Source organism: Cibotium barometz, chromosome 25 (assembly GCF_041138505.1).
Source record: "Cibotium barometz isolate CiBa-2024 chromosome 25, ASM4113850v1, whole genome shotgun sequence".
Lineage (NCBI taxonomy): Eukaryota > Viridiplantae > Streptophyta > Polypodiopsida > Cyatheales > Cibotiaceae > Cibotium > Cibotium barometz.
The window spans coordinates 15800275-15812444 of NC_141070.1; the positions used below are offsets into that span (position 1 = coordinate 15800275).

The window sequence follows — 12170 nt, forward strand, 5'->3', positions numbered from 1 at the left end:
TATATATATATATATATATATATATATATATATATATATATATATATCACACATACAATATACATACAATTTTTTAATAGCTTCCAACTTGACCTAGCAAATTTTTTATATAAGAATTATACAGATATACAATTTTTCAATACCTTCCAACCTGACTAGAAAATCCGGTATGTAAGAAACAATTTTTCAATGCGCATTCACCCCAAGGTCACTTCACCATCTGTGCAAAACTCGCATGATTCTTGAAGAGAGCAATGGCCACCTTCCCAAACTAGGGTACCAGGCGACTCTTTTCTCATAATCAGATAGAAGAGGAATTCTACAACGTTGACTAAAGAACGTCCTATGAACCCTTCCATAGCACCAAATCATGGTATTTTAGCACTTGCCTTGCCGTAAAACAATTAAACATTACAACAAAGAAAAAGTAGAGAACGGACACTTAAAAGAATTGGTATTACGAGAGAGCTCGTGGCAGGTTTCTGATTATCTAATCACACAGCTTTATATACTCAGCAGGTATCCAACAAATTTGCTTTCAACAGAACCCAGCCAAGCAAACACGGATGCAAACTTGACCTTAATGCGACTGTTTTGAATCCACTAATCATCTGCAACATTAACTTCAGTAATAGCTGAACTAATGCAGGAATGCATGCGCATGAACATGCTCTCTTTTTTGTGAAACCACGGTCCACTGCTAATGAGCATGTGCATGAACATGCTCATTGATAAGAGTGTTTACACCAATACAGGGTTTTCCCTTACAGTGAGGTCCCACAATAGAGGAGTTCTAAACTCATGCATTAAGATTACATCAATCTTACTTCCCATCACAATGGAGAAAAGTACCTTTTCTTGCAATAGGGGAGTATCCAAGAAACAAACTAGGGGCCAAACACAAACTCCTGATGGTTCACAAATCAAAACGTTCTCTCTCAACTGAATCAAATCCCATAGAGCCCCCTGCACCAACCTCCCAAGAACATTCATGACAAGTGCAAAAACAACATAAGACAACTTAACAAGGGGAAAATGGAGCAATTCTCTTTCAAAACAGTGTTCTCTGTGGAGAACTCGATTGCCAAGAGGGCATCCAATTGTTGAGATGGCAAAAGCAGCTAGAAAAAGTCGAGCTGCCAAATTTTTTAACCAGTACTGCAGCAGCTATATTAAAGTAACTATTCCTTGCCAAAATCCGTACTATAATGTGCAGTTGACTCAAGCTTCTTGGCATCATTGAGCTTTCGAACAGCCTGCATTAACAGTTCAGAAGCAGATAAACAAGATGATTGTGTAAATAATTACTAATGCACATCTGAAGAGAGAGTCTATGACCTTCATGAAATCTTCTTGTATGACATACTCTCGATCTGCACGGATGGCAAACATGCCCGCTTCTGTGCAAACATTCCTAAGATCTGCACCATTAAAACCCTGTGTAGTAGGCACACAAAAAATGAGAATACAAACATGCCAGCCTTTACACCATTCCACCGCACTTGACCCTCATCCAAGAAGGATGGGCTGCCATAATCCTACAGGCAGGGGGTGTAATCTGTAAATACATGAAAATGAATTGATGCAACAAGCGCTCAAAGAAAGGTAGCTTGCCTCTGCAAGTTTGACAACAGCTTCATAATCTATTTCACCATGCTTTGTTATTCCGGATGCATGAATCTTTAAGATTTCCATTCTTGATTGTTCATTGGGTAACGGAATCTCTATCTTACGGTCCAGGCGGCCAGGTCGAAGCAAAGCAGGATCTAGCACATCTGGCCTATTTGTGGCCATTATCATTTTAACCTGCACCAGAGCTTAGTAGTTTCAATGATAAATTGATGATGGAGAGTGCAAAAGATGGGGTGAGCTGAATCCACCTCGCCAATCACACCTTTCCAAGTTGGTCAAAACCGTCCAGCTGATTCAACAGTTCCATAAGCGTTCGCTGAATCTCTCGATCTGCACTCGTACCTTCACTGAACCTCCGACCACCAATGGCATCAATCTCATCCATAAAGATGATGCAAGGCTACATTTATAGGACGAAGGGAGGCCCACAAAACAATAAGTAGAAAGCCACGTTGTATGCTCTAAAGAACCCACAAAAAAATAGAAGAAGAAAAAATCAAATACCTGATGATCACGTGCATACCCAAACATCTCACGTATAAGCCTGGCACTCTCCCCAATATATTTATCCACGATAGCGCTTGATACAACCTAAGGGTGCATCCATGTTATGATTCAATAAGAAAAGTATCAGAAATGTGGAGATGCTGGCCGTTGTCCCTAAAGCAGTAGGGCTTACCTTCAGGAAATTTGCATCGATGTTGCTGGCAATGGCTCGAGCCAACAACGTCTTGCCTGTCCCAGGGGGTCCATAAAGGAGGACACCCTACATCGAAATCCAAGGCTTAGCTTCACCTTGTTGTAGAATCACCACACAGCATCTGTTACTCTTACACCTTACCCGCGTAAAAAAACATGTTATTGCAGTTTTACCTTTGGTGGCTTGATGCCAACTCGAAGAAAGAGCTCAGGATTCATAAGCGGAAGCTCAATGGACTCCCGAAGCTCTCTTATCTGATCACTTAACCCACCAACTGCAGAATAACTGACATTTCCAGGATCTTCATGCAGCATATTGTAAACTACTGGATCTACTTCGCGTGGAAGGGCTCGCATTATTGTCAATGTTGTCATGTCTAATGCCACTCGTGTACCCGATGTGAGCTTCTCTTTGTCTACTTTATTCCGACACCCGACAACATATCTAGGGCCACTGCTTGCCTTGACAATTACTGCAGCAAACAGCAATCGTGTCAAACATTACTGTACTGTTTCAAAGTCCCATAAATGACAACGATCAGAGCCATGTGCCCATAGTCTGCATAGAGTAACTTCACACACCCTACACATGAGGGAGTAGCCCACATAGAACAAAACATTGCCCAGCTGGACCCTTAATATCCTAAGCCGGATCATCGATTGCATGAGGGGCATTCACTGAGAATGCACATTTTAGATAATTAAATGTATGAGCAAATCTCCCTACAATGAAAAGACAAAAGAGCAAGTTATCACCCACATCGCTCATTGTCAAGTTGGCGCAACACTTCGCCGATGATTTGTCCCACACTTTGCAGAGCTTTAAGGTCATCTTCTGTTTTGTCAAAATCCTTCTTGGCTACCTTTGAATTCTCACGCACTGCAAAATGAAAGCCACACAAAAGAAACTCATCGGTAAGAGCACCTACACATCACAAGCATCCGAGACATACAACACCCACTGAATCGTACAGTGAATGGCCAAAGTGGACATGCAAGAGAGCTAAACGGATGTCTTCACTCTAACCAAACTTAATTACTTCTTGAAGCACCACAAAAGAACACATCATGCTCGTGTTACACCCGTCTAACAATTCATTAGACAACTTTGAACTTCAGCAGAATTTCCCAAAGAAGAAGCAAAGCTGCTGATTTAGTAGTGGTGTTGTGGCACAATCAATCAAGAAACCAGAGGCCCAAACATGGGAATGAATGCAATAAACATGGTGATGCAAGGTGTATTTGCCAACAATGCGAAATGTTAATCAAACAAAAAAATTGCTACGATTAGCCTTTACAAATATTTGAATCATACATACCAACCCCCAAGTAAACCTTGTTCATTTAGCAAGTCTCTCCACATATTAAGACATGTCAAGAATGTTGTGAAGGGAGTAATGGAGCAAAATATCTTAGAAAGTAGATGAAGTATTTGTCAAGGGAAAAGCCAAAATCTAATAAAGCTGGCAAATTGTGCAGCTAATCTCGGGTTGTGGAACCATGGAAAGTCCAAGAGCCATATATAGGCTAGAGTTTCTTCCGGCCTGTTGGTTTGGGGAAGGATGGTGGGGTAGGAGCTGGGAGCCTATCCGCATGCCTTCCTGTGGGGGTGTTGCTAGTTTGCAGTCTCTTACGTGGGTGCATGCATCGGCTGTTGTAGGTTTCCTACAGTTTGTTGGTGTAAAGAAGTGTGAAACAGTGAAACACCTCCATAGGATCAACAGACAGGGTGGCCCACAGCGTGCAAGGCCAGGGCAGGTGCCCGGCAATGGAAGGAAGAAGAAGGAGGGAACATTGAAGTTAGATCAGGGTATTTTTTATTTCAACTTTTAAAAGGTTTTATAGTGAAGGTAGGTGAACATTACATTTGGGTTGTGCCCACCTCTTTGAAGGCAATGGACAAGGACAATTTGTGGAAAGGACTCAAAGCCAGTTGTATGCTGGTGGTTTATTAGAAAATCAATGTCATAGAATCAATCAACTAGGCTTGCCTACAATCACAAGCCACCACAGTTAGTGCCATTGGCAACCAATGTGACACAAAACGTTTCCGTTTCCGAAAAGAAACGGTTTTAAAACGCCACTTGAAACGGACAAAATGTGGGGGTCAAAAAATAGCCAAAAAATTAAGTACTAAAAATAAATTCTCGTTTTAAAGTGAGTGCGTCATTCCCAAATAACTCCATTTTCAAGTAACACCCCTAAAGTGTTGGTTTGTCCAAATTTCCCCTCAATTTTATCCTAGAGTTTTGGGCTTTCCCTAAATTTATGGTTTACTCCAAAATTTGTGCCCTAAACATAGAGTTTTCAAAATTTATAGTTTTGTTCAACTTGACAACCCCAAATTGTAAACTTTCCAAAGTTCTTGTTTATTTTTCACCCAAATTTGAGACACCTTCCAAATTTGTGCAAATTTATGGATGCCCCTTAAGTTTTGTTCCAAATTCGTGGTTACCCCCAGATTTTGCCCCAAATTCGGGTTTTTCCGAATTTTCCCCCCTCTTGCCCCAATTATGTTTCCCCTATTTTTGCATTCAAAATTATTTAATTTTTTAAATCTCCACCCCAAAAAAGTCAATTTCTTCAAATCTCTCCTCTATTTCGCCATAAATTTGAAAATTTCCCTGACTGTATGGTTTTGTATGGTTTCCATCTTGTGACTTCTCCCAAATTTGCCTGTAATGTATGATTTCCCCTAAATCTGCTCCAAATTTATGAGTTTCAATAAATTTCCACCCCACAATGTTGCTTAGACCAAATCTCTTTATTTTGCAAAAATCTAGGATTTATTTGTCACAAACCCCTGACTTCTAGACATGTGGTGCATGTTTGGCTTGGCCATGTGTATGGATTACATCGATGGTTCCCATGTGGAGTCCAAGGGCATAGCAAGATGTTTTGCACCTTGAGCAATGTTCATGGGGATTTTGGACCATGTGTGTGTTGATATCGGGTCTTGTTGTATACGTGGTGTACAGGTGATATCCATGGAGCCAGTATGGATTCCTACCATGTACACCCTTGATTGTACTTCGTGAAGTGGAGGCCTAGAAAGTGTTGGTTGCAAAAGCAAAAGCCTCTACTCAGGATGTTACTTTTTACAATAGAAACTTAGATGGGTGTTGAGAAACCTCACGAACTATCAATTGCATATTAAAATAAACAAGGGTGATGTGATTGCAGATTCGCAAGGCAATTTGTCTTTCAAAAATGCACCTTGTTTGGCTGCCCATGGTGGTACACATGATGCAAGAAGGAAGAAGAGGAGGATAGAGGAATCCTTTACACATTCCCTATACCACCATGGTTTGCCTATCCAAGGCCCTCGGCAGCTATGTACATCAAAGACGGACAAATCCATGAGTGAATCAATCCCTTGATCTAGGTACATACCAATCTTGTCGTCAAGACATTCACACACATAAGAGCTCCACTCATCACACCTATATAGTAATCCCCCATAAAAGCATAGAAGCATAAACCGGTCAGTTATGGGGTGATCATACTTATAAGTGTTTATAACCTTAGGCCATTATAATCAACCTTCTTTTCTAATCTTCTCGACACTTTAACCCAAGATGAGATTGACTAACTCTCTAATTAGCATCAGGTACGTAACATACTTCCAATCTTCACACATTTCCACTCCTGGAAATAGGTAGGGGAAGACTTAGCTAAAGTAGCAATGGACTCCATTACAACAAGTTATCGGGATAATTCCAAAAAAAAACAAAACAAAACAAAAATCACCCAATTTTCTTGAGTGCATTTTCATGGAAACTAGATCAACTTGAATTCACAAAGACATTGTTCAAAATGTTGTACACATCAAGCCCCGATGTAGATTTAGTGTTAGGGAAGAAATGGCCAATTCCCCATCATGACCTGATATTAACACAACCCAACACTGTCTAACTTTCCACATGAGCCTCATGCCCATCTCACTCACCAACATTTTGGGCTTGATAGCTCATAAAATCATAAGAATAGTGTATATTGTGCTTCATATAGAATGTCCTTCAGATTTCAACCTATGAAAATCCAACATTTGGTATCAGAGCCCCTCCTTTTAGCCCCGTGCTGGTCTGTACACACGTGCGATCCCCATATTCGTCCGCACACACACGAGCCCTGTACTTGCCCATACACACACAACCCCCAGATTTTTCGTATGCACAAGCAAGCTCATATCTATCCATACACTGCGTACTCGTTCGTACACTCTCGGCATGCCGTCCGTACAAGTGCTACTATATAGGTCTCCCGCGCTATTGTACCTACACCTCCACAGCCATACAGCCTCCCGTACATCTACACATTCTGTCCGTACAGTTATCAATTGCATGAACCTTCGATCAGCAGCCATCCATCCCCATGTGTATTGTACTTGTTATACCTGCATGTACCGTACTTACTGCTACCCACCCATGTGTACTATACCAACTGTACATTGAAGTTTGTACACTCAAAATTTTGGGGCTTTTCTCAAACTGAGCTTCTCCCCCAAAATTGAGGTACTGGGAGTCAGAAAGATTATAAAAATTGAAGTAATTGCAATTCCAAAAATTTGGGGGTTAAATTGAAGGCCTACAACAAAATTGGAGAGCAAGCACTCAATAAATTTAGCGCTTACACAACAACTTTGATTTCTGTAATTTCAAAGACATTTGGCTCAAATCTGGGAACATTTTCAAGCATTTCGTATACTCTCCATTGCGTATTTTATTGGTAGGCATTGGATGCAGTGAAATGGTTAAAGGATAAGACAATTTGCAACATTGCCTAGTGTGCACTTGCTGTGCATTTTGGAACAAGTGAGTCTCGGATTTTTGTTTCTAGTCCTTCCACCAAGTCAAGGCTTTCCCTAAACCTTGTACCATCTAAATCTTTCAAGCATTTGGAAATGGATGAAACTTAAGTGAGTGTTCTATCAATTCAACCAAGAGTCCACATACTCAGGTTTTCTCATTCGTCGCCCCCAAAAGTATCAAGAATCCTCGGCCCCCCTTGCCCTCACATTATGTTGGCTAACCCTATGGGTAGCATCAAGCAATTCATGGAATTCTCATGGCATTTTGCATACATATGCTCTTTGTTGCCACATTTCCCTTCCCGTTTGTAAGTATGTAACTGTTGTTTGGACAGCCCAAAGTTAGGGCGATTACTCCCAAGCTTCGTAGCTAAGTCATCATGTACATCTCGTGCATTCCTTGGGCACATTTAGGTGGTTGTTCACCCTTTTTCATAGCCAGCCCTTTGTTTGCCCTTATTATGACCTGCAAATAGCTTATTTGCAAGGCATTTCATGTGTAGGTTCTTGGCTACCATTGCCGAATGCGTCAACTGTTGTAAGGTCTAATTAGGATACAGTTCCAGACCGTATTGAATGATAGTATGTAGCCCTAACTTTCTCTTCTTCTCATCCTCCAAATCTCCATAAATGGAGTTACCTTGAGAAGAGTCTTCCAATACTATGCAATGTACGAGGAACTCGAATTGCGGCAACCTTCCCTTTCTTTGCGAAGTTAGTTTTGCGAAGTTAGGCGGTACAAACAGGGCATAAAACTGTGGTTTGAATTCAACCCAAGTCCGTGCAGCACTACCATCCATGATTTTGGCAAGCCACCAATCACTAGGTGTGTGTCCTTTAAGTGCATCCTCACCGTCTTAGCATTGATTTTTCAAAAAAAGTCCTTGCAATCTCAAACTGCCTCACAAGAGCAAGTGCCTTTGTAGAATCCATGTTACTTGTGACATGCGGAAGCTTAGTGGATAGAATCACTAACTTCAATGTTCAGAAATTCAGCAATCTTTCATGACGAAGATAACCACAGCATAGAGAGAGGGGTGCAAAGAGAGAGAGAGAGAGAGAGAGAGAGAGAGGGGGGGGGCGGGTTCGGAAAGAATACTGGGTCCCGAATACCCTCTGTAGGGCCCCACCACGAATGGTGTATTTGCTTTATTAGAATGATGCAAACTCTGCAAATAAAAATCGGGTTCTTGACCTGTACTCTTCACCTTGGTTAAGAGTTCCCCTTGGCTGCCCTGGCCCTAGAATTCAGCAACCCCTTGTGAATAATGAGATGCTTTGATTGAAATCAAATTGGGCTATTTATACCCCTAATAGGTGCTGGTCGGTTTGCTTTACAGGGGTCAGCTTGCTACAAAAAACCCCACGACCTGGTCCTTAGGCATTTAATGGCCTTTTTGTCATCACTTTCACACTGGATGCTTGGCTGGCCCTTATGCACTATCCTGGCTACTATCAAGTGTTGCGCAGGCTGCTAGGTAGTGTTAGCACATTCATCCCCAGTTTCTGCTCATTTATGGTGCCCATTTGGTCCTTTTTGCATGGCCCTTGCTTGTGGGCTGGCCACCCTTTTTTCTAGTATTTTTCTAGGATTTTTTCCAGCTTTTCTGGCATTTTCCAGTCGGCCTGTCCAGTAGCTCCAATCGGTTTGTTTTGCAGCTCCAGTCGGCTAGCTTACATCTACTATATATAGTGGGTGCTGGCCTCTCATCATTCATTCAGCAAACATAAGCTGTCATACCTAATCTGGTGTGGACGTGAGCCCATCGGGTCCACCATGGAATGGCCTCACATTCCAAATACAAACTAGCCAAGATCACTCTGTCAGTATCATTCTTTCTAACTACAGCAAAATAAGCTTCAAATTGATGCAACTAGGAATAAAGGGTTATGGGATCAAGTTTACCATTATACATACTGAAGTTCATCCTCTCGGGAGGATGACTCGAGAAAGCTTCTGGTGTCGCTCTTGCATCTAAAGCCGCAAGAAATCTTTCATGCTTCACTTGGCGTCTTCTTGTGAAGCAACACAAGACTGTTGGATTATATCATCTCCAGAGGGTCTACATCACCTTTTTTTCATGCTTGTATTGGCCATTTATGAGGCCCTTCATTGGCATATCTTATTAGTAGAGATTATTCAACATTTTTCTACCATTTTTTGGTACTTTTAGGCATTTTTATGCTACTGCCATGCCGTCGGCGTGCTACAACTGGCCGACCAGCATCCTGGGCGAATATATAAGGGCTGACTTCCTTTCCCCTAGTTCATCTCCATTTTCAGCATTTAGTTGAGGTCATTAGCAGCTGCTACTGCTTCTTACCATCGTAAAGCACCTACGAGCTTCCCTCGTGCTCAGATTTCAGCAATAAACATCAATTTCCAGCATTTACAGGTCTTGTACCTGGGCCTACATCTGTGTTTTATATTTGCTTCACTTTCTTTCATGGTATCAGAGAAAAACACTGACTTGTGAGCAAAAGAAAGCTGCGTTTTCTTCAGATTTCAGCGTAGAAGGTGCTGCGTTTTCTTCTGGGAGCAGAGGCTTCCTCAAGAGTGCTGCGTTTTCTATGTTCTTCATCTGACATTTGGGACTGTTGTATTTCTGAATTTTCAGCAAAGATTGTTGATTTTTCTGATTGTTGAAGCCCTCTTCTAAGTTCTGAGGAGAATTGGCTGAGGACACTTATAGCATAGGAGACGTTTGGACGGGTGTTGGCAAGGTAAAGCAATGAGCCAACAATTTGCCGGTACTCTGTGGAATCCACCAAGGGTGTATCATCCTCCTTGGATAACTTGGCATTGGGATCCATGGGACAAGAGAGAGGTGTACAATCTGACAACCCATAAAGCGTGAGCAGCTTCCTCACATACTTCTGCTGAGAAATGAAGATACAGTCATCTTTCTGCCAAACCTCCAGCCCAAGAAAATAATGTAGAAGGCCAAGATTAGTCATCTCATACCGACTTGGGAGAAGAGTCATATATCAATGCTTCCTCAAGAACTCACCAATTGCCCGATCAGATATCTTCGTTACAATCCTTGTGAGTGGGAGTGTCTCAAACCAATAATCCAATAGAGAGTTTTACTACATGCTAAGCGGAAGCTTTCTTGACTAACACTAAACAAACGATAATTAAAAGCTATTTAGTGCTGATCACTTCATGCAGTAAAACACAAGAAGACCAGATAATGGATCTAATCTACTGCATGTTGCCAAAACATGAAAATATACATTGAACGTGTATTTAAACTCGGATCGGACTCCTATCATGCTTGCATTAAGCCATGAACAAGAGATAACTGATGTCCCAAGACTTGTGCATGGCTGAGATATGCACATTGGGGCTGCTTCTTCTGACCTACAACTCGCCTTCGTGCTGCTCCTTGACTTAAGTCGAGTGATGCCATGAGTCTCCCAATGTGGCCTGAGTGTAGAAGTTTTTTGAACAAATCAAAGCAATGAAAGCCTTGCATCCCTGAATGTGTACTCCAAAAATAGGAAACTTGTCACGTGCATGCATCACCTACATGAGTGCCACACGGACATGGTCCCAACAATCAGTCGGTTTAAAGGCAAGTTTGGCGGGAGAATAGACACCTTTTGAGCAGCCAGAAAGGTGCCCAAGGCAGGTGCACGAGTTAGCTAGTGCACCAGTTGGCACAGTCGGCTGCTAATCAAGTTGAAAAGTACTTTTGTTCGGTAATGAGCTGGCCGACCAGCAAGATATTTCACCGACCAGCCTACAGATGCATATAAATAAGTGGCTAAGGGGGGGATAAAGATATCTAATGAGAAGAAGATAAAATAAATTTGAGAATGGCACCAGATGGCACAGTCTAGCTGCTAATGAAGTTGAAAAGTACTTTTGTTGGCTAATGAGCTGGCCGACCAGCAAGAGATTTCACCAACCAGCCTACAGATGCATATAAATAAGTGGCTAAGGGGGAGATAAAGATATCTAAGGAGAAGAAGATAAAATAAATTTAAGAATGGCTAATCACTTTCATCAAGATTGGTGCACTTCTAGCCTCCTACATATCAAGGTACTCTTATGTACATACTTTCTCAGACCTGCCAACACGGTGTAATACATTCTCCACCAACATGCTACTTTGACATGTTGAATGGGATGGGGAAGACTAACAAGAAGTACTAAAACACACAAAACAAGCCTGCCCCAGTTTTAAAAAACCACTCTGCCCTCTTCCTCGTTTGGATGCTTCAGCTTTAAAGCTGTTTGAGCATCTTTTCAGCAGTAGATCCCATCGCCCCCTCGCCCTTTTGTCCTAGCTACTGGACGCAGGGGTCCTAAGACAATTCTTGATATTTTTGAAGATCTTATAGCTGAGGCATAAAAGCAATCATGTGCCCTGAGTGATAGTAGTCCGATCTAGAACATAACAATGATCTGACCTAGGCAACATCCTAGCAATTTTCAAAAATCCTATGCTGTGATAAACAGAAAGAATAGGGCAAAACAGAGGATTCAGAAACAAGCAAAGAAAAAAAAGGGAAAGTTAATCAAACATGAAGAAGCACATGCATAGACATCAGGGGACGAATCTACTTACAAGTTCGGACTCTGGAGTCAAGCTCCTTGTGCTGCAGAAGCTTCTTGCGGTACTCTGTGAGGGCTGCAAGGCGGCGACCTGCTTCTTCACTCTCAGACATGGCGAAAACCTAGCAAACCGGAGAGCTTCTGCAAGAGCACGTACCCTCTGGTTTCTTTCAACTGCGCGGACAACCCTGCTTAGGCAAGCAACAATTTTACCTTTGGAAGGGCGTTTCACACTCGGCCATCCACGGTTCTGTCGGTGTCGCGGGCGGCCGCCCTGAAAATTTTCCATTCCAAAAATTGAATATTAAAGATAATCAATGCAATTGCTAATCTACTGAATAAAATAAGAGTTGATTAAGTCCACAATAACTAAGAAAAAGGATTCTTTTGCGTAGGGCAATCTTGTTATAGGTCTACCATCACATGCATTAATACATTATATATATATATATATATATATAACTT

The 12170-nt window shown here is 41.8% G+C and overlaps 1 protein-coding gene across 1 annotated transcript; it reads right to left on the reverse strand.

The window, feature by feature from the left end:
- Nucleotides 1-999: 999 nt before the first annotated feature.
- LOC147624298 (26S proteasome regulatory subunit S10B homolog B) lies at nt 1000-11949 on the reverse strand. The gene is made up of 9 exons (XM_086819266.1): nt 11719-11949; nt 3092-3211; nt 2506-2804; nt 2312-2398; nt 2137-2223; nt 1895-2032; nt 1615-1806; nt 1339-1437; nt 1000-1256 (listed from the first exon to the last, which is right to left on the reverse strand). Exons 1-9 carry the CDS (start codon nt 11816-11818, stop codon nt 1182-1184), a joined length of 1197 nt encoding a protein of 398 aa, XP_086675392.1. The 5' UTR covers nt 11819-11949; the 3' UTR covers nt 1000-1181.
- Nucleotides 11950-12170: the final 221 nt, after the last annotated feature.

What these genes read in the sequence shown, in the direction of transcription:
- LOC147624298 (XM_086819266.1), bottom strand. Translation starts at nt 11,818, where the DNA reads ATGTCTGAGAGTGAAGAAGCAGGTCGCCGCCTTGCAGCCCTCACAGAG. An exon ending in TGACTCCAGAGTCCGAACTT is followed by an intron (nt 3,212 to 11,718) that starts GTAAGTAGATTC and finishes TTCATTTTGCAG; the next exon opens with TGCGTGAGAATTCAAAGGTA. An exon ending in TACAAGAAGATTTCATGAAG is followed by an intron (nt 1,257 to 1,338) that starts GTCATAGACTCT and finishes CTGTTAATGCAG; the next exon opens with GCTGTTCGAAAGCTCAATGA.